This window comes from Schistocerca americana, chromosome 5 (assembly GCF_021461395.2).
Source record: "Schistocerca americana isolate TAMUIC-IGC-003095 chromosome 5, iqSchAmer2.1, whole genome shotgun sequence".
NCBI classification, from domain to species: domain Eukaryota; kingdom Metazoa; phylum Arthropoda; class Insecta; order Orthoptera; family Acrididae; genus Schistocerca; species Schistocerca americana.
This window is the reverse complement of record NC_060123.1, coordinates 251478259-251501208: the sequence shown is the minus strand read 5'-3', so window position 1 is coordinate 251501208 and position 22950 is coordinate 251478259. Positions and strand designations below refer to the sequence as shown.

The window sequence follows — 22950 nt, the reverse complement described above, 5'->3', positions numbered from 1 at the left end:
ATCTGCTATCGAGGTGTGTGTGTGTGTGTGTGTGTGTGTGTGTGTGTGTGTGTGTGTAGGAGAATTTGCACACGTGCTATAAAGATCGTAGCAGCTAGAGCTGCCTCATGGTTTGAAGTCCATGTGAAACTCTTGATGCCCCAAAACCTGTTTATTAATGAGGGTTGTAATTTTGATGGAAGACAATACATACATTTTCTTTAACATCTATGGCTGATTCCAAGCTGTAGTATTGCTCAATATTGCTTCAACTTAGCAATTTTTATCCAGCAGCTATATCTTCTTGATGAATGTACCTTAAAATAACCGCTCAGAACACAGTGGAAGTCACTGAACTAGGATAGATACTTCTTCAGTCAAACTAGGATAAATACTTCATCAATCAAACTGGATACTTCTATTAATGAGCTCTGCATGCGGGCTCTTACCAGAAGCATTTGGATGCAAAACATGGTATGTATGATGTGACCAATTGAGTGATGATACAACAGTTATACCTATGTCTAAAGGCTCCTCTTCCAGGGGTGCAAGATTACATCAACACTGCACTGAAAGAGTTCATAAAATGTAATGTATGTAACATGTAAAACTGACCAGACGTACCCAACCACCCAGTACCCTCAAAATGATAGTACAACCAACCTATGTGCATTACACAAATATAGAGTAAGCATATTCTATCTTAAACATAGAGGAATAATCTTATTGAGCAAATATGTCCCCTAACAGAACAGCAACAAACTAGAAGGGGAATCTACAGCCAACTTGAGCTCAGTTTACCTCTGAGGCGTTTTTATCACTGTTAAGTAGATAACATTAAAAACAGTTTCCCAAGTGTTCTATCTCTCTCTCTCTCTCTCTCTCTCTCTCTCTTTGCGTATCTTTGAGAATATGTCCAACAACAATTTGAAAATTAACAAAATAATAATGTAAGCGACACAAATAATCTCCTAATGAGTGAAAAGATGCTGACATGCAGTGATCCCTATAGAGAAAAGAAGTTCTGAAACAACTAGCTGCTTCATAGCTAATAGAGGTGCTGCAATAAAGTTTGAAGACTTAATGTACATACTTTTGGACAAAAGGAGACCACTCATCGAAAATCATAAGAGTCATTGATAGGCAAACACAAAAAGAAAGAAAACTTGCTATCTTTTGCAGTAATCCTTTTTTGAGCTAGGGTAAAACAAACACGCACACACACACCTATGCCACTGCATGGTGCCAGCTGGACTAGGCTGTGGTGGGGTTAGTGTTGGGTGAGGTGAGTAGAGGGAGAGAGAGAGGCAGGAGGCAGGGAGATGGACTGGGGGTGGGTGGCTAGTGGCTTTGGGGGAGGCAGCTGGTTTGTCTGTTAGGAATGCTGGAGGCAGAGGTGGCTGCTTTCACAGGCAGCCCAGCCTTCCCCCTCAGAGACTGGGCCACCTATGAAAGCAGCCACGTTGTATATCAACTTTGCTGCAAACACTGCTGCCTTTTATGTCAGTATGATTACCAAACAGCTGGGCATCAGGATGAACAGCCAAACTGTTGCCAAGAACAAAGTTGACCACCCCATGGCGCAACATGCAGCTGAGCACAACATGCTAAACTTCATTGGCTACTTCACAACCTGGGCCACCTGGATCCTTCCCTCCACTACCAGCTTCTCTGGACTACACAGCTGGTAGTTATCCTTACAACGCATCCTTCACTCCCATAATCATCCTGGCCTCAGTCTTCAGTAACCCACTGTCCCCGCACCCTCCACCCGACAATTTCCCCTTAAACTGGCTGCCTCCCTCCAAGCTGATAGTTAATTACTCCCAGTCCCTCTCCCTGCCTCTGTCTCTCCTCACAACCCATCTCACCTGACACTACCCTCGCCATAACCTAGTCCATCTGCCGAAATGCACCAATGGCACTGTCTGTCCAACCGGCACCATATAGGGGCATAGATATATGTGTGTGTGTGTGTGTGTGTGTGTGTGTGTGTGTATTACTCTATCTTGAGAAAGGGCTATTCCAAAAGCCAGCAAGTTTTATTTCTTTTTGGGAGTGCCTATCAGTACCTCAACGCTTCTGCTTTTTGCTGAGTGATCATCTTTAATCCTAATATTAAATCTTAACTTTCAAACGTTAGGGCCTTTTTAAGGCTCTTAAAACACACACACACACACACACACATACACACACACACACACACACACACACACACACACACACACACATGTGCTTTTGACACACACTGGACTTACATGTCTATGCCTTGTTGAAAGTTTCTGCATGAAAGGTATAAGCTAAGTAAAGACATTCTTCTTCCTCTTCATTTCAGAATTTTAGGCTCTTGCTTCTTAAAATGTTACAAAACGGTTTTCTGCCTCTTTTGTCTTCCTAAGCATCTTCTTTCAAATTTTTAGCAACAGAAGGCTATTTTTATTATTTCTTCAGGTGGGCATAAGGTTTTTTTTTCCTTTATTCTTGTTGTTGGTAGTCATGGTATCTATTTTCACTTCAATTCACATATCTTCATTATTTTACCTACCATCATTGTTATGTCTTATAGCCATGCTAAAAATCTTACCTCTCTATTCAGAAGCATTGTATTTATGTTGTTTCTTGTCTTATTATACTCCAGATTCAGCACTGTACCCATTGTCTTCTAAAATCTCATTCTTGTTTTTCATAATGTCTGGATTTGATTTAGTTAAGTTATTTGCACGTGCTATAACCAATTTACAAAATTTCATTATACAGTGGAATCTGTCAGTAAGTTCACAAATGTTACGTATTTTCTCAGTGAAAATATTGTTAAATCCTGACCATTTATCTAATAGTATTTTAACTTTAAATGTGAAACTAAATTTAACAAGTGTCCCAAGTACATACAACTATTATCTACTCAAAAATAATTTACAGAGTAAGATTTGTGAAGCAGAAATGCTTTCAATTTGTCAAAAAATGTTTTCATTGTATGTCTGCACCTTTAATTCATAATGGGGCTGGTAAAGTGTTTTTAGGAGTGCTCCTTTCTCTGCAAGAGTAAGTATAAGTCGTGGATAGTTGGTGTGAATTTGTAGTGTTCCATTTGTAATGCTGCTATTATTTTCAGATTTAGATTGATTCTTCACAATAAACTCTATAAGAGAGTAAATATGTTCTGAGGCTCTTGTTAGTGTGCCTAATTTTTAAACACTTGCATAAGACATTAATGAATGGAAGAAATAAGCCAACTTTCCAATGAATGCATCAACAAAATCGGCAATCGCAAACAGAATAAGTGTTCCTGAACTCAAAAATTTGAACAGATCTATAATACACGTCATTTCAGATTCAAATTCTGATCAATATGCACACTCAGGACTTTTAAGCATTTTTTATCTAACTTTTTACACAGAGACTTCAAGAACCCTGCGTAAAAAATCCCATGCTAAGAGCATTGCGCAACAAGAACGACACATTGTTGGACGAGAGTTCATGTCCCTTGTTTCCTGCAGATAAAATTCTGATGTGGCACTGATAACAGGTACTGGACAATGTGGCAGTGAAATGCGTAGCAACTGGAAATGTGCTCAAAAGTTGAAGTGCCCAGGACAATATGATTCTTATGGATAAAATGTCTAAACTGCTCACAGGTTCACCTGTGAAATTCTGGTGGTATATAAAGCAAATGCAATGTTGCATTCAGTTTCTCAATGAGAAACTGTCTCAGGAGATATTTGCAGCACACCAGGCTCCCACTATACAGACAGCACATTATCAGGCCCCAGAGAATCATAAAGGAAAAGATACAAACATTTAAAGCCACGCAGTGGGGCAACGCACTTGCAGGGCTAGATTCTAGGCAATCTGGTATGTGGAAACTAGCCTGTCACATCACCAAGGAGATATATTAGTTACCAACTTTACATGGACCACCATACTCTGCGGAGGAGAATGCTGAACTGATGGCCAGAACACTAGCAACATCTTTCACACCGAATCTGGTTCCCTCCGACCCAGCTTTCACACTTGAAATGGACCATGAGATCACACGACGTGCGACAAACTAAGACCTACTAGCATACATGGAATCTCACAGGTCATCAAGCATACCACAGCTAGAAAAGCTCCTGGTCCCAATGGTTCAAAATCATGTTCTGTAGGATTTCACAGATAAAGCTATCAAGTGCCTAACACACGCTGCGAATGCCATCCTCCGACACCAACACTTCCCTAACTATAGGAAGGCAGCTAAGATCCTGATGCTCAGGAAGCCAGGAAAAGACCACTCCCTCCCACAAAACTACCAACCCATCAGCCTCCTGTGCTCGCTCAGCAAGGTTGTTGTGAAGGTAGTTCTTAAACATTGCACTAGGCCAGAGCAGTTCGGATTCAGAAATCACCACTCAACAACACAACTCCTCTACATATCGGAACATATCACAGACAGCTACAACAGGGCCTATGTTCCTGGACATCGGAAAGGCCTTCCATCATCTATGGCACAATGGTCTCATTTGTCAACTCATTGATGCTGGCTTCCCTGATGGACTCATGCTTCTCACACACTCATATCTCACCAACAGACGCTTCTACAATGATGTTCTGGGCAAACAGCCAACACAACAGAGTATACAAATGGGTGTATCCTAAGGCAGCATCCTTGGAGCTCTCCTGTTTAACCTGTTCATCAGTGACTTCACAGCTACAAAAAACACAATGGTAGCCAGCCATGCGGATGACATGGCCATCCTAGTGCAAGACTGGAAACCGTCAAACATTAATTCAAGGTTACAGACAGCACTCAAAACTACCGAACCTTGGTTGAAATGATGGTGTGTTAAAGTAAATGTTGACAAGTGTGAGACTATTCTGTTTGCAAACCAAACACCTGCACAAACACCAAAACTGCACACAAATAACACTACACACACGCCCAATGCATTTCAGTAAGAAAGTAAGATATCTCGGTATCTGGCTGGATCAGAAACTTACATGGGGGGCCACACTGAATATGTAACCAACTGAGCAAACACAATACTCAAACAGCTTTACCCGATGCTCAACAGGCAAAGCACACTGAATAGGTGGGACTCGAGGTCCATGTACATAACACTAATTAGACCACTGATGATGTATGCAGCTCCAGTTCAGAGGTGAAGCAGCTCCAACATGTCTACAGACTGCAGATCATTCAGAACAAATTGCTACGCATGATAAGTAACACTCCACAATACACACACACACTGTGCACCTTCACAGAGAATATCACCTTGAGACTCTCATGGAGGTATTTAAAAAACTTGCAATATGACTGTACTAGAAAACAAGACAGTCAAACAGTCCTTTCATCTATAACCTAGGTAACTACAATCACAACCATAATTGGAAATACAACTGCCCAAAATCACTACCACAAAGGGACAATTAACCATCTATGGATAAAACCAACACACAAAAATGACAAATACTTGTGGAACTCTGCAACACAGTGAAATTAACTGGCACTGCCAGGTGTAAACTAGCCGACCAACTGGCAATGCAGGGAAGCCATATAGCACACTAAACGCAAACAAACCCAAGCAAAACGGTTACACAGTGATCAATTTATGACCAATTGACCACTTATATGATGCTCTTGGCATGATACAGGTACAGACACTGCAGGTGGCCCAGGTGACTGCAGGTGCCCTTCCCACCAGTGCCCCTCCTCGAATGGATCTGACACAGATGGCAAGAAAACTACTACTGCTCTTACCACCCGACCAGACTATCGCAGAGGTTTTTCTCCCTTGGCACTTGTGTTGGCACTATTTTCCCTCTGCCCTTGAAACTGCTACCCTTTGTTAGATTTTCATCCACTATCTGTCTCCTAAATGCGACCGTGTTAGTGGGTAATCCAAACCAGATCCACAGATAACATCACGGTCCCACATTCCATGAAGTCTTCAATTAGTAACTACCAAATACGGAGGTGACAGTACATCTATTGAGATGGTCACAATGTTGATGTCATCATGGATGGGCTCCACCCTTTAAAAAAAATTTGTGTCCAGCCACAATGGGACAGTGCCAACAGTTTGGCCAACGCTGCAAAGTTGTGGGTAATGCTGATTGGAAAGGAAGCAAGATTTCGCACCATGCATTTTCCACCTTTTTGGCACCTGAAAGAACATCTGGGGGAAATTAGATTTTTCAATGAAGAGGACTTTCAAATAGTGGTTCTCAGATGATTCCATGATGAAGGAGCAGAATGGTAGAATGTTCTGACCATTGTTTACAGAGACTTGGTGATTATGTTGGAAACTAGTGTCGCATATGTGTGTCACTTTGAAGTTCTACTGTCTGCAAACAGTTAAGTATAAAGAAGAAATAAGAAAAGAATGTGTTGATCATTAGAATTCCTCAGAGTAATTTAAGCGTTTGTACTATTATTGTCATATAATTTGTTACAGTGTATTTCCCATTTCTCCTAGCATCTAGCAGCATTACTTTTCAACCTCAGATCTTCTGCAACTTCCCTTTCCTTTGAAGTTTTTCCATTTCTGCTTTTCCCCCTTATGGCAAATACCAAATTTTGGGTTGTGTAATCTCAAGATTCAGTTTTTATTGGTAGCTGAATCCATCACTCCAACTTTCATCTTCAGTTCTATTTCACAAATTTGATATCCTTCTAAGTATGTTCTGCTACTAATTCTTATTTAATTTTTGAACCTTCTAAAGTAATACACTGCTGCATACATAAAAATGCTATATTCTGTTTTATTTGCAAAAAATAGAACTGTAAGTGAAATCCAGGCATCACTTCCATGTTTTCACACTCCATTAAAGCCACAATGCAAAATACAGCTTCTCATTTCAAATATTAGGTACAAAAGATATATTGGCAGCAATCACACAGAAGCAGTAGAGACATTCGAACTAGGGATAACAACCCTCGGCTTCAGTTTGTATAATAACCATCGAGAAATTTCTCCAAATGGAGAGCGATAAGTACGAACAAACTTCTCGTCTAAATGTTGTGGTGCAGGAGGGTGCCTACTTAACAAGTGAACTGCAGATAAAAGTCTCCACTGTGGCCATGGAGAAGCACCATACAGATTGGCACCCAGATTAGTAACACCAAATGCGAAATGTTCACGGTGAGCTAGCTCAGGATGCTTCTGTAATATCTGTTCTGTTGGTACTTTCCCAGCATTATAGTACCATTCCCTTGGGTGATAGCTCCTGTAGCTATTAAGCCACATTGACAGAAACCTTGCATTCTTGCTGGCAATGAGGATCTGAAAAAAGACAAGAAATTTATTTATTTATCCATGAAATCATGTTCACGAAATGGGATACCAGTTACAGCGATTGTTGAAGGAGCATATTCCTTTTTGTTGTACTGATTTCCAAATACATATGTGTTTGTTACAGTAATTTTTAGACAAGAATCTCCATTTTTAAATATATGTGTCTGATGTAGAGAGAAAAGTGTATTAGTTACCGAATTGGCTGGCCAATATTAATACATTTTGGACAAAATTAAAGATATGCATGACATACATTGATCTCCACAAATTCAACACCAGAATAAAAACAATGCTGAAGCATCACATGGTAACATTCCTCCTGAAGGAGTTCTTATTATTTTTGACTGAGCAAGGTAACTTAATATCAAGTATGCTTGTTACAGGCTCAGACTGTCATTGCATTTACGCAGTCTCTCATTTGTCAGATGAATGTTACCATCACCACAAGTGTGGTGATCACGTACATCATTATTTCTTTTACAGAGATGGAGAGTCTTATTTATGAATGAAACAGTCTCTAGGATGTACATGCACAGCTCAGGTGATTCCCATTTCTATGGAGATTGGTTTGGTAGGTGTATATGGTGGTAATCATATCATAATCTTAACAATGAGTTTTTGCATAAAAAATATTTTCTTCTGTATCAATCACCTGAAAGGAATGCCTAATGAGATGACCAAGTTAACTGGAGCAGTGTACACAGATAGTCAAGTCATACCTTTGACTGAGAACTCTAAAGGCATAGCTGAGGCTACTCACTTTATAAAGCAGTTTATCTACGTGGATACACCACTGTAGCATGTTGTATATCCTAAGTCCCAGGAATTTAGTCTCACTGACCTGTTCAATAACTTTCTTGTCTATGACTAATGATTCTATATGGGTGGTATGGTTTTTTGATGGGCAGAACAACATATGAGCTGTTTTTCTTTTTCATATTAAGTAAAAAGTAATCACAGAGGCAGTACAGAAGCCCTGCACTGTTGTCAACTAAGTCAGTCCTCATCTGCTATGGAGGAATGTAACAAGGAGGAGGTTCGTATCATCTGCAAATAACATGGGTAATGTCGAGGATAGGTGTTCTGGGAGATCATTAATAGTGAGGAAAGAGGAAGGTGCCTAATGCTGAGCCCTGTGCAGCTCCAGATGTGTCTGATATTATATGTGAACTGGCTGTTATTCTATCATGTGCCATTATTCCTACTAGCTGCCCTCTGTTTTATAGCTAAGACTGAAACCATTTATTACAGACTCCTGCTAGAACATTAGCATAGGTGCAGTGTGTAATTGATTACATCAAAGTCATTTGTGCTATCAACAAAAAGCCAGACACATAGGGCTTTCATTAAACCCAAGTATTATCTAGTCAATAAATGAAAAGCAAGCCTCATTGATGGATTTATTTTTATGAAAGCCGAACTGCTGTGTTGTTTGTAATGAGTCAACTTTCAAGAAAGGATATTCCTCAAGTATAATTTTTTTCTATTATTTTGCATACAGTTGGGTGGACTTGTTGAACCTTATGATTTTTCCTTTTTTGTGTGTGGAACTATTTTCCAGGTTTTGAGTGGTTGGGGGGGAAATACCAGTATTCCTGGAGCAGTCACTTACATAGCACAGTAGTCAAATATTAAATCAGTAACATGTTTTTAGCTAGGTGAATCATAAAGACCAGATGAGAGGGAATTTTTCATATCCCAATAATTAGGAGAACTTCCCTCAAAGTCGAAGGCATCTGAAAGGTGATTTGTCAGATGTTATATACTTTGAAGGGAAAGATTTTTTTGGTGGAGAGCGACCAACTGAACGAATGCTAGATATTCCAGAAAAAATGTTTATTAAATGTAACACAAATATGTTTTATTGGTTGGCCAATATATGGAAGAGGTTCTGGTGTTTTCTGTTTGACATCAGTTTATAAAGCAGAATTATATAAAGATGTGTACAAACATTTTTAACATACCCTACTTCTATACACTTTAGGAATATCATTTTAAAAAGTCTTCATAATGCAATAAAACTAGGCAGTGTTTGTTTCTTTTTAATTATGAGTGTTTTCCATGGAATTATACCTGATGGTGATAAAGTTAATCTCAGACTTATCTGGAGGTCTAAAAAGACTTAACAGCAGTCAGTTTCTTAGATACATCGTCCTATAGAAAATTTTCATATCTGCTTCGGTAAAACAATTATATATTCCTTCCACACTATCAGTAATTGCCATCAAAATAAGACCACTGAATAACAAAGATAAAACCTAAGAATAGTTACTTAATTTCAGAACTAATTTATTATATTATGATATCAGCAGAAATTACTTTTGTTTTGTGGGAGATGGTTATTCAGGGGCTCTTTGCATTCTAGATTCTCACATGTCATGAAAAGGAATTTGGTATCACATTATTACCGACTGGCTTGTATCTATTTACTTTCATGGTCACTTTCACAGCTTTTCAGTTCACAGTTTTTTTAGTGCTATCATGTATTGTTCAAATGCAAATCTTCGGATTTTCACATTGGTGTATTAATTCCTGAGTCACTGAGTAGTATGGGGTATTCCACTTATGGAAATAATATTCTGGTTGCCAATTATGGTTGCTAACTGTCACACAAACGTACAAAACTACACAATCACATATTGCTGGTATATGTCATGACTCTTTTTGAAGGTGGCCCTGCCCTTCATTTATAGTTTTTACAGACAGTACCCTGCCTGCCTGCTCCACAAACAGATTTCCTGCATCATTTCTGCCCATGACACCAATAAACCTACCACAATTGCTTCCTAATCAAGACTCCTCTCATCACCTAGGCACTGAAAAACTCAAATGTATCCTTCTCTAGGGCTTCGACTACCTATTTAGGTAGCCTAGAGCGACAAGTATAGTACCCAAAGCTCTACCTTTATTCATAAGAGTGTTATTCTGTTGCATACCAAACCTCCACAATATTTCTGTCCATCCTTAGTTCAAAAATCATTCTCCAAGAGTAAAACTTATGGCATATACCTATAAACCATGTCCAACAGCAACCACTCGGAGGCGGGGCTATGTGAGCAGGGCGCTACATGTTATATCGGCACCTGGGGCTATGTGAGCAGCCATTTTATGCAGGTATGTCAGATTATCAGCTGTCTACTGATGTATGAGCTTGACCACCCAGTTACCAAAGCCAGTATCTTGCATACAACACTTATGAATTCAGAACAGCTGCATATAATTGAGCTGTCTTTTTCAGCATATCATTTTTCTTGCATAGTTCACTTCATCTCAACTTTCTCTAACCCACATCCCTGAACAAACCCTTCCCACTGTCTTGCCTCACCCTTCCCTCTCACAATTTTCTATTCCATTCCATTCCAGGTCTGACACTGTACTCCCCTGTGCCCTATCGTCCGTGTCTCTCTCTCTCTCTCTCTCTCTCTCTCTCTCTCTCTCTCACTCCCCCCCCCCCCCCCCCCCCCTCCACTAACTTCTGTCTCCCAATCTTTTCACCTACCCCTGCATCTGCCTCTCCAGACAGCTGCTCATAAACAGTGCTTCCCTGACCACACCGATGCGTGTTTAGCGTCTGTGTGATAAAATGTTGGTACTTCTTTTTTTCTCTTAAAATAGCCACCCTTAGGTATGTATCTTCTTGTTCTTTCACTGATTTTTCTCAAGCAATTCCTTCTCAGCTCTCCCCTCCCCCTCTTGTTTGTGCCTCCACCTCCTCCTTATATTGTGTATGGACTCTCCAAACTCGTTGTACTTTTCAACATAATTGTTTCCCATTACTGCTTGTTTGTACTACATTCCATTTACTATGGCATCCATTTATCATATTTAATCTTTATATAAAAAACAGATTTACTTTAGTATGCACGGAATAGGTTTTTAACTATTAAAAAGTCCTAAATAGTGCTCTCATCATTTTTTTTGCTTTCATTTCCTGTATTTAATTTTCATCTTAGAATGATGATATTTAAATGATAATCTACTCCAACAACATGTTTCAATATAAATTTTTTGTACCTGATTTCCAATGTATTCACCATAAGGCCATGCAACAACCATTTCGGAATTCCTGTATCTATCTAGAGAACGTAGAACAAGCATGTCTGTGTCCAGATAAATTCCTCCATGCTGCATCAGTATCTGAATCCTTGCAACATCTGCAGAATGGTACACTGAACTCAATCGTTGACCAAACACATGTGTTGGTTGCTCAAGAAGAGACACATGGATACTGGTGTCATTAAATGGTGCTGACTTAATAGCCAACCAGTAATTCCCTTCAAAATCTGGGCTGTCAGAATGTATTATGAGCTGCTCTGGTTTCTGCACCTAAAATTGGAAGCCATAGTATGAATTAACGCTAAATTTTATTTTGTTATTTGTGTGTTGAGAAAAAATGTTATTACTATTATCATTATTTATTATTATTAATGTGGATGTATAATGAGTACTGATATGTCACAGGGAAATTAAAATAAGAATTGCAATGACCAAAGAAATTCTTATAGAAAAAAAATTACTCACGTATCCTCAAATATGGTGAAAAAAAATGTGATCAGTGAAGTGTTTCATTTGGATAATCTTAAACATTGGGAAGATGTGAAATGCAGTGTCCAGGATCTTTCAAACCATGAATGTAGAGGAAGAAAGAGAAAGTTTGAAATGAAAGGGCAGACTAAGAAATGAAGAGATATTAAAAACAGTGAATGAGAAACAGTATTTATTAAGAACATGTAACAACAGTATGGGAAGAAACTGGCTAGGGAATTTTACTGTGTCTGTTTCTTAATTTATTTTGTAATTTATTTTTGTGAAAGATGTAATTACATGCATAGCAATTGGTAGTACAATACAACAGTATACAATCTAATTTTACTTTGTAATAGGAACTTCAGAATGTAGTCCTAATTATTTGATATAATAATATTTTACATTTTAGTTTCTGCAGTAGGCTATAGAAGCACTGCTCAATGAGCCATGATTTTAGATGTTTTTTGAATGTCTCTCCAGTTATTACCTTCAGTTCATTTGACAGTGCATTGAAGTATTTTCCTCCATTAATATATGGACTTTTTTTTTTTTTTTTTTTTTTTTTTTTTTTTTTTTTTTTCACTCGTCTGTGTATCATGTGGTAATTTTGTACTTGTCTAGTATTATGATCATGAATTTCTGCATTATGACATGTATATTTCTTATCTTCTACACTTAATATCGTTGTTTCAAACATATACATACAATAGATAGTAAGAATTTTAAATTCTATAAACAATCCCTTACATGATGTTCTAGAATCTTTTTTGCCTAATATTCTCAAGGCTCTTTTCTGGAGTTTAAATACTCCGTCCACACGAGTTTTGGAAGCCCTGCCCCACAATGAAAGACCATATGCTAGAAATGGATGTATTAAACCAAAATACATCATCCTCATTGTTTGGGTATTGACATATGGAGCTATTCTTCTTAAAACATATAGACTATATGATAGCCTTGCACATACATTGTCAATTTGTTGTGTCCATAGTAGTTTGCTATCTATGCATATACCTAGGAATTTACACTCACTGCATATTTTCCCTAAAATATTACTATCTTGAGAATCAGTACAAGTTTGCAAACCACCAACATTGAAGGGGATTATATTTGTTTTTTGTAAGTTGACTTTTAGATTGTCATTTTCAAACTTTTCCTTTGCAATAGCTATTTTTTTTTTTTACCTCTATGCCGAAATTAAGAATATCGTTTCCCCAACAAAGGCCTGAAGTGTCATCTGCATACACTGTAACGAAGGTATAATTTTTTACTATCTTTGGGAAGTCACTAACGTAACATATAAAAAGGAAGGGACCAATTATCAATCCCTGAGGCACACCAAATTTAATATTCCTGACCCTTGGTGTATAACTTTTTAATGTCTTTCCATTATTGTGTGAGACTGAGGTACACTGTCTTCTGTTTTTTAAATATGATGTGATGAGCTGCAATAGTTTTCTACTTATGCCATCTCTGACCAGTTTTGACGAAGGTACCTTATGATCAACCCTATCACAAGCTTTTGATAGGTCTAGGAAAACTCCAGCTACTTGCATGCCTTCATCAATTCTGTCAAGAGCTTTCAGCATAAATTGAAGTGTTGCAGTCACGGTGCTACGACTACTTCTGAAGCCACGCTGAAAATCTCCCAGGATGTTGTGCTTATTATAATGCTCTAGCATATATTTCAGAATTATTTTTTCAATTAACTTGCTAAATACGGAAGTTAAAGTGAGTGTTCTGTAATTTTCTACTAGTTGTTTATCACCTTTTTTGTAGAGAGGTTTAACAATGGCTAATTTTAGTGTCAGGGAACACTCCTTCTTTTAAGACCTATTTATTACATGCACCAAAGGATATGCTAGATTGTTTTTGCACTGTTGAAGTAAAAATGGAGAAATTTCATCCCAGCCAGCGGATTTTTTGTTTTTACATTCTCTGATGAGCTGCAAAATATCCTTGATTTCAAGTTCATGGAGTTGATTAGCTTCCGAATTGTCCTCAGCAAGACTTCCAACAGGTACTTTATCTGTGGTATGAAAGTCAGATTCTATGATATCTATGAAATAGTCATTAAAAAAGTTACTGATCTCTTGGGGATTGGTGACATCAATATTGTTATTAGATATCTGTATGTTGATATTACCTGTTAGTTTTGTTTTAGTGTCTCTTATTTCGTTTACTATTGACCAGCAGGTCTTGGAGATACAATCTGAATTTTGTAATCTCAAGTTGACCTTTTCAGCCTTCAATCTTGTGACTTGCTTGCAAAACTGGTACTTGTATTGTTTGTATTTATCCCTGTGCTCCTTGTTTTTGGTCTCTCTTTGTATCATATACATTTCTTCCATTTTTTCTTTCAGTTCTTTGGTAGAATTATCAAATGCCACGGGTCTAGACTGTATTGCCTTATTAATATTTATCTTTCTGATGGGAATAGTATTATTTAGATGATAAGATAATGTATCTAGGAAGGCATCCCATTTATTATTCATTCCTTTGACTTGAAATACTATATGCCAAGATTCATGACCAAGGCTCTCTCTCTTAATACTGAGGTTCTTAGTGAACTGCAGTAGACAGAGATATACATGGTTAAAGTATGTAAAACTTATTGAGTCATTAATTCTTTGTTCTAGCATTTTGATCATTACTGCAAAAGATATAGTTACTGAAGGTGGATGCAGTGCTGTAAACACTTTTTCACCCCAGCAAATGTGGATTTCTGAGATATCCTTTGTACCTTCCAATCCTGAGTGTACACTGAAAAATCTGTGGATTTGTACCGGAGGTGGAGAGTTGCAAACAACTGATGAAGTCATCCCATTCTGGCTTTTTGTAGATTAGATTAGATTAGATTTACTTTCATTCCAATTGATCCGTAGTGAGGAGGTCCTCCTGGATGTGGAACATGTCAGAAAAACAACAATACATGACAAATATTTACAACTAAAACAAATAAGCTAATGTACCATTCCACAGGTCCCAAGTGGAATGTATGGAATTGCTACACTTTACTACCTGACCCATACATACCAAGGCAGTGTGTCCAAAACATTTGCATTTGTAGCAGTCACAGTGAATTAGAAATGGTTGTTTATGCCTGCATCTGTAAAAAATCAGCGTTGATGTATTCTTTACAAGACTGACACACTGAATGAGAGTTTGAAAGGGGCTGCCTCCTTTAGTTTTCCATTGATGCACTTCATTATTTTCCTTAAATTTGGCATTCCTTCACCCTGTCATTATTCTTTTTACTGCAACCTACATCCTTCTCAATCTGCTTATTATATTCATCTGTTATCTTCCTCTGGCAAAAATCAAACACACAAGTGTGTGTGTGTGTGTTATTATTGTTGTTGTTGTTGACGAAGGCCTTAATGGCTGAAAGCTTTAATTGTGAGTCTTTCCGTTGAGCCTGTCTACAACTCAGCATCTCCGCTATATGGTGAGTAGAAATTTTCCTTCTCATTATATTATTTTATCTCCCTCTACAGTTTTTAACTCCCACACTTCCCTCCAATACTAAACTGGTGATCCCTTGATGTCTCAGCATGTGGCCTGCCAACCAATCGCTTCTTTTAATCAAGTTTTGTCACAAACTTCTCGTCTCTTCATTTCCATTCAGTACCTCCTCACGTTACATGACCGACCCACCTGACCTTCAACATTCTTCTGTAGCACCACATTTCAAAAGGTTTTATTTTCTTTTTGCCTAAACTGCTTATTTTGTTTGTGATTCACTTTCATATGTGGCTACACTCCAGACGAATGTTTTCAGAAATGTTTTTTTTACAATTGCCAGTCTACTTTTTATATCCTCTCTACTTTGACTGCCCAAATAGCAAAACTATTCTACTACTTTAAGTATCTTGTTTCCTTAACTCCCTTAGCATCACGTGATTTAATTTGACTACATTCCATTATTCTTGTTTTGCTTTTGTTGATGTTCATCTAATACACTCCTTTCAAGACACTGTCCATACTGCTCAACTGCTCCTCCAAGTCCTTTGCTGTCTGTGACAGAATTACAATGTCATCTGCAAACCTCTCAATGTTTTTTATTTCTTCTTCCTGAAGTTTAATTCCTATTCTAAACTTTTCTTTTGTTTCCTTTTTAGCTTGCTCAATTACGTAATGAGTAACATAGGGGCTAGACTACAATCCTGTCTCACTTCTTTCTCAACTGCTGCTTTCCTTTCATGCCCCTTGACTCTTATAACTGCCGTCTGGTTTCTGCACAAGATACGAATAGCCTTTTGTTCCTTGTATTTAACCCTTGGTACCTCCAGAATTTCAAAGTGAGTATTCCAGTCAGCACTGTCAAAAGCTTTCTCTGAGTCTACAAATGCTTCACGCAGTGAATGTGGACATTAAACACAAAAATCTTTTTGAAAGTGAAGGTTGCTCAGCAAGCAACAGTGATGTGTGTGTTCGTGGGGAAAGAAAGACCTATAATTGGCTCATGGAAAAAAGCCAGAGTGGAAGACTTAATTATTCCTGAAATGGAAATGAAGTGAAGGTGGGTAGAATACATGGTCAACTGACCGAGGAAGTTCCTTGTTAAATTACCACAGATTAGGAAAAAGGAGGAAAAGAAGGTAAGTTTAATGTCACCCCAGTGGCGTGGTCATTAGAAAAGGCAAACAGTGGTGAAAAATATTTGCCTTGTACTTTTCAAATAATCATCGTAGCATTTACCTTAAGTGATTCAGGTAAACTACAGAATACCGAAACCTGGAGAGCCAAGTGAGGATTTGTATAACTGTTCTCTTGAAAGCAAATCCTGTATCTCAACCACTGCACCACCTCTCATAGTGAAATGAGAACAGACCAAAAAAATGACATTTATAGTGTCTGATGTTCTCAAAATGTCAATAAGGTTAATAATTATTGGAATCTTGTATTTGTAATTTTTAATTTCACATCGTGTGGATTGATGGCTTAGACAACAAGGTTTAATATTCAACCCCTGACCCAGGCAATATATTTTTTTTCTCATCACTTATTGGTACTTTTACACTTCCGACTGTTTTGTGTACATGGAAAATGCAGACTTGAATAGTGATTCAGATTCCATGTTGAATACTGTCTCTATAACAGGGCAATTGAATTAAAAATGATGGAAGGCAAGGGCATACCAACTCCAATAGGACTTTGACAGTAAAGCACTGTTACGTTGAAACATACCTTCAGATTGATGAAAGGTTTGTTTGATTGCTAGTGTGTCATAATGTCACCCACCACCCCTCCTACCTTTTCCAGAAATGTTGGTTGTGATGAAAATGATTTGTCTGTTTGGTAACATGAGGTCTATGAAGGTGACAACAAGGGGGTGTGTTAGTGAAGCCAATTAATTTGAATGTGAAATAAAGGTTCTGAAAACAAGATGATCTGTAGCTTAGCCTGAAGTCAGTGTTAACACACTAAACTCAAAAAATTTGTATTAGATAGTAAACAGTCCTACAATATTTTTGTATCTATTAACATCTGTGTATCATACATAAACCACAGAAATGCATCTGGGCACAACTGTGTAACTTTCAGCTTGCTTTGCTTATCACCTTTGTTTTATTTAATTATTGATAAGGGGACACCACTGTGTATGTGAGTAACTTTATCATCCTTTCTTGCGTAAGGACTGTTTGCTTCACACAGATCTCAGTAGGAAAAAGAAAATATGGACAAGTGAACTCTGAATGGCTGAATGTTTATTTGGCAGCAGGATTATTACATAACATGGATTTCAATTAGACATTTTTATAGCACATGAACAGACAGATAAATGTGGTGATGTTTTTAATTTCGTGAACATTCATAGGTAATTTATTCTTTTTCACATAAACATGATTTGCTTAATCCTGTTTTTAGAAATACCAGGAACCTTTGTCAGCACCTTGACCATCTTTGGATGATAAGCAGCAGCAGAGGACTTCTGTTTAGAAAAGTATGTGGCACACAATTAACTGTTTTTCCTTGTGCATGTATTGCTTACTCACTGGTGCTGGGGCTGACACATGTAGTGGTGCTAGTAGTAGTAGTAGTAGTAATCTTACATTTCTGTAATTGTAATCATTTGTTAGCAACAAACTCCGAAATGTCTGAACTATTCTGAGTACACCTAGCCACAGAACAGTCGTCCAGGTCTGTCGATGTGAACATATTATTCTTACAAAATGTTTGTGCTATGAATTGATTTGTGTGTTCTGGTACGTGCAGAACGTTGGGTCACGGACGATAGTTGTGTAAAAATAAAACGAATTAAAAAAATAGAATCGCCTATTGACGATTGCTTTTGTCTATATACTTACCTTTAACACAGACAGGATACTCAGATACGCTATAAAGTCAAGTGATTTTTTACCAAATATTATGTAGTGTACAATGTTCGGCACACAGTCTTTAGTACATGAATTGGTGTCACGTAGTTCAAACCGGTCATTATTTGTCCAGTAAAACCATGAAACTGCAGACACCAGAAATAGTACAAGACTCACAGCCTGTAAAATAATTTTTGATCGAGGCAGCATTTGGCTTCACCAAATAACCAAACCAGCGAAATGATCTATTTTTTATAATTACAGTTCTAGTGTTACGTTGATCTCATTGTACTAAAAGTATTTAAATTGGTGAGCAACAATCGCCAGACTTGAACTCAGCTACCTTCAACTACGGTATACAGTATAAACACATTTCCAGTCTAGTTTACTTTTTTTGCGACGTGACATAGCCATCTTTTTTTCAAATATACCCGCTGGAATCGAATATGTTTCTCACACGTAGTTGTTACTTCTTCAGGTCTAATATTATTTAGTTCCAGTTCGTAGAGAAATAAAAGTACATACACATCTCGCAACAACCAATATTAAGATATCTCTCAATTAAAGGTACGCACACTCGTTCACAGATAGTGAATGAGCTTTTACAGACACATTAAATAACAGCAATATATATCTGTGTGTGTGTGTGCTACAATGAGTTCAATATAGTTAAAATTAGCTGACATTTGGCGTTTAAAAACCCTTTTAATACGATCGACTTATCTCAATTGGTTACTCGAGACGAAGGTGTCTAGTACAGCGCACCTGGCGTTTTATTTCTGTACTAGAGCACTGCATAATGCCCAGCATAAGCGTAGCTGAAGATCGTGAGAAGCACTCAGTGCCCACAACTAGGTTCGCACGCATTTGGTTGCGTGAATAAAACGGAAAATGTAATTTATTATCGGAAGTAAGGGGAATATTCTCAGGTTCGCATGAATAAAATGTGTTGGAAAATATACGTCACTAGAGAAAGTTCTCAGTTTGCGTAAAAGGGTGGCGGAAGTCGCTCAGCGCAAAGAACGTCCTCCGATTTCGCTTGAATCTTATCTTAATATATGAAATTATCGTGTCACAGTGTTAGTTGCCATACTCCTCCGAAACGGCTCGATCGATTCTGATGAAATTTTACATGGTATGTTCGGTAGGTATGAGAATCGGTCGTAATCTATTTTTCATACCCCTAAGTGATAAAGGTGGTCCACCCCAAAAAAATTTTTTTTTTTTTTTTGGACAGACTTTTATTTTTTTATAATGTGGTATTAAAAAATACACACAACCTGTAGCGTTGCTCTTGGGGGGCAAAAAGAAAAAGAATTGTTATTTTATATTTTAAAAAAATGTCGAAAAAGTGAATATTTTGGTGGGCCACTTGGCAACAGAATCAGGGATTGATTACACTATTATAATAACATATGTTGAGCATTAAATACCTGAATAAGAGAAACATTATCATTTCCGTGCATTTTTATATTCGCGATGTAGTCATACCTGGAATAACACTAAGGGACCAGAAGATTTATAGACTTTAAAAGAAATGCAACACTACACAATTTAAAAAAAAGGTTCAGAAATAATAGAAAAACGAAAATGTTCCTTCTGCCTCATGCTGCGTTTGGCCCATCAGCGTGATCGTAATTTCTGGTGATGAGCTTTTCTTATTAAATTACAGTAGATGACCATTGTGGCTAAATACTTTATGCATAACAGTCAAAATGTCCTGTTGATGCTGTCTGTTCGTAATCAGTTACAAGAAACTACATGTTTTCTGATTGGAAAAATAACAATAGCATATTCACTCAATATTTTCACATGAAATATAAAATAACATTGCAGAACGTAGCAAGTCCGCGTCCGTCATTCATGGAATACAAACAGTAAATGGTGAGGCGCCAATTGCCTCATTTGTCTTGAAATAACAGAATTCTTTTTTATATCATTAATCGATACATATACATAGAGATTTACAGGCACCACGCAAGAACGGCAAAGATAAAGAATAATAGATTCTGTCGGTGCTATGCGATGGTTAATTTCTTTTACTTTACACTTGTTCGATAACTTTAGGCCATCAGGCGTGTACTAATGAACGTATATTAATGTTTGTTATGCGAAAATTACTAATATTACACTGCCTCCCATGAGGAGGGAAGGAATACTGAAGGTATTACTTTCATCCTCATGCCCATTGGAATATTTGTAATTTTCCAGTGTAACATACAGGTTATTAAAAGTTTTCATTTCACACTCATTCCATAATAAAAGAATTAACGCTACAATTTGTAATTACTGACGATAGATCATTGTGAATTTGTTCTGTTTTTCTATCAGTCTTTGTATGGATTAAGTCTTTCTTGATGATTCTTAAAATTAAGGTTATAAGTACACCTATTTACAAAATTTATAAGGAAAAAGAGTCACACTTCATTTTTCATCATTGCAAAAGTAATTTGACTACCACAACTGGTACACAACTTTCTGTTTTGACTGTATTAATTATATTGTCATCATCTTGTCAGTTGATTGCTGTGTCTGTTATCGCACCTAATTATATATTTATTTTCGTCGCACATACACTATTTATGATAGGCTTGGATTGTAGAGCAGCCACTGGTGATGGCTTCGACAAGGAAGTCCGTATCTTTCACTTTCAGGGCTCGAGAGTGGCTCTCCGAATTATTTCACATATGAAACAGATAAAATATCTTATATTAGAATAGCTTACAAAACTAATTTTATGTACATGTGGGATGGGATATATTGAGGATCGGATCCTTTGACGTATTTTCGTGTGCTTATTTTCATTCGCATTGTGACCTCTCGTTAAAGTTTACATGTCAACAGTGTTCAGAGGTGACCTCGTGACTTATCTCTGTGTATAATCAGTCATTATACTAATTACGCTAACTTCTCTATCTTAGAGTCTCTTAGAAGGTTTATAATACGTACAAAAAAAGTTTTCAGTACTGGATGTCAATGTGTTTTTTGCTACAGAATGTAGCGCACAGCAACTGCTGTTGGCGGTTGAACGTTTACATTATTACGTCGCATGGGGGCTGTCCGCCTCCACAGCGTTGCCAACCATACGATAAATTATCGCGATATACGATAATTACAACGTGAACACGATATACGATAGTACATTGCTGATGATTGCGGAATCTACGATAATTTTTGTGAAGATTTAAAATGAAATTAAATTGATACTTGTGATGACAGTGATGTAGATTCTCCACAGACCCCACAGAAAAATTGAGGCTGCTTGGTGAGTTGAAATTAAAACGTTTGAAACAAAAGTTCAGAAAGGAATGCTTGACTGATTTATCTTTAAAGGGTGGGCTACAACATGTTAGTGATGATGCATATAAAACTCCGTGTAAAGTTTGAAGATGTGAATTCAGTGCTGAGTTGACTGTAGTGAAAAATCACGCTAAGGGGAAAAAACACTAAGTGCCGTAAAATGTGTCGGGCCTCTACAAAAGAAACTTGACTTTTCATCACAATCAAAATCGTCTGATGCATTTGATAAGCAGGGCAAGAGGGCTGAAATATTGCTATGAGGATTTTTGGCAGAACATAACATCTCTATTAATACAGCCAACCACATAAAAGATGTAATTAAAAGTGCCTTTCTAAAATAGTTGAGAACTTGCAATTGGGTAGAACAAAAGCCACAGGCGTGATAAAGAATGTCATAGGTAAATGTCATTTGGATGAACTGAATGAAGTTTTACGGAAACAAAAGTTCAGTTTCATAATTGATGAATCTATCAACATTTCCGCTACGAAAAATTTATGCATTTGTGTGCGGTATTTTGATGAAGATAGCTCCAAAATACATACTAAATTTTGCAGTTATTACAGCTGTTTGACGAGAAAAATGCAGAGGCCGCTCATGAAGGTGCCACTGCTAATCGTTTGTACGATCTCGTACGTAAAGCCTTGTCAGTACATAATATTCCTCCTGAAAATTTAGTAGGATTTGCTTCGGAAGGGTGCAACACAATGATGGGGAAAGATAATTCTGTTGTTAGTTGAATAATAAGAGATTTTCCTGGTATTTCTATACAGAAATGTATATGTCATTAATTCCACCTATGTGCAAGTGAGGCTCCCAAACAATTACCAAGACTGTGTGAAGACACAGCAAGGGATACATATTCATTCTTTAAGCATAGTTCAAAAAGAATAGTCCAGTTTGTGGAATTCCAACAGTTTTTTAACGTCGAACCTCACTAGATACTGCATCCGTCCCAAACAAGATGGTTGTCTTTGTTAACTGTTGTTTCACGTATTCTAGAACAATGGAATGCATTGCAATTATTTTTCACTTTCAAATGGGAAGAAGAAAGACTGTATGCAGCTGAACAATTAGCAAAGGCATTCAGGGACAACTTTGTACGTGTATTTTTTATATTTATCGAGTGGATTCTACCGAAATTTGTGTCTCTGAATCAATATTTTCAAAGCAAGAAATTAGTAATTTGCTCTTTGCATGATAGAATGTGCAAAACGTACAAAGAAATCCTTCTCTGCTATATGTTTCCTGATTATATCAATAAAACTGATTTGACAGACATAGATCCAGCAAACCCAGCCCAACTTGCGCCTTATACGAAAATGTATTTAGGTGTAGGTGTGATGGATTTCTTGAGCCAATCTGAAAACATCTCACAAAAATCTAAAGTGACTGATTTCTACTACAGAGTGCAACAGTTTCTTATAGTATCTTGTTGTGAGATAAAAAAAGCGGTATGATTTCAACAATTCTGTTCTAAAAATGTTGAGTTGGTTAACACCAGAAATAGCATTGTCAAAAAATGCTGCAAGGCTGTCAACGCTTGTTC

General features: G+C 37.4%; 1 protein-coding gene across 1 annotated transcript; it reads right to left on the bottom strand.

Annotated features, from left to right (window-relative positions):
- Positions 1-6699: 6699 nt before the first annotated feature.
- Positions 6700-18646, bottom strand: LOC124615557. Its single transcript, XM_047143532.1, has 3 exons — positions 18095-18646; positions 11271-11582; positions 6700-7244 (listed from the first exon to the last, which is right to left on the bottom strand). The coding sequence occupies exons 1-3, from the start codon at positions 18311-18313 to the stop codon at positions 6855-6857; spliced, it is 921 nt and encodes a 306-aa protein (XP_046999488.1). The 5' UTR covers positions 18314-18646; the 3' UTR covers positions 6700-6854.
- Positions 18647-22950: the final 4304 nt, after the last annotated feature.

Excerpts from the sequence above, each read along its gene's own strand:
- LOC124615557 (XM_047143532.1), bottom strand. The coding sequence starts at position 18,313 with ATGCTGCCTCGATCAAAAATTATTTTACAGGCTGTGAGTCTTGTACTA. Across the intron at positions 11,583-18,094 it reads GTATCCTGTCTGTGTTAAAG|GTGCAGAAACCAGAGCAGCT; the intron begins GTAAGTATATAG and ends TTCCAATTTTAG. Across the intron at positions 7,245-11,270 it reads GTGAATACATTGGAAATCAG|ATCCTCATTGCCAGCAAGAA; the intron begins GTACAAAAAATT and ends GTCTTTTTTCAG.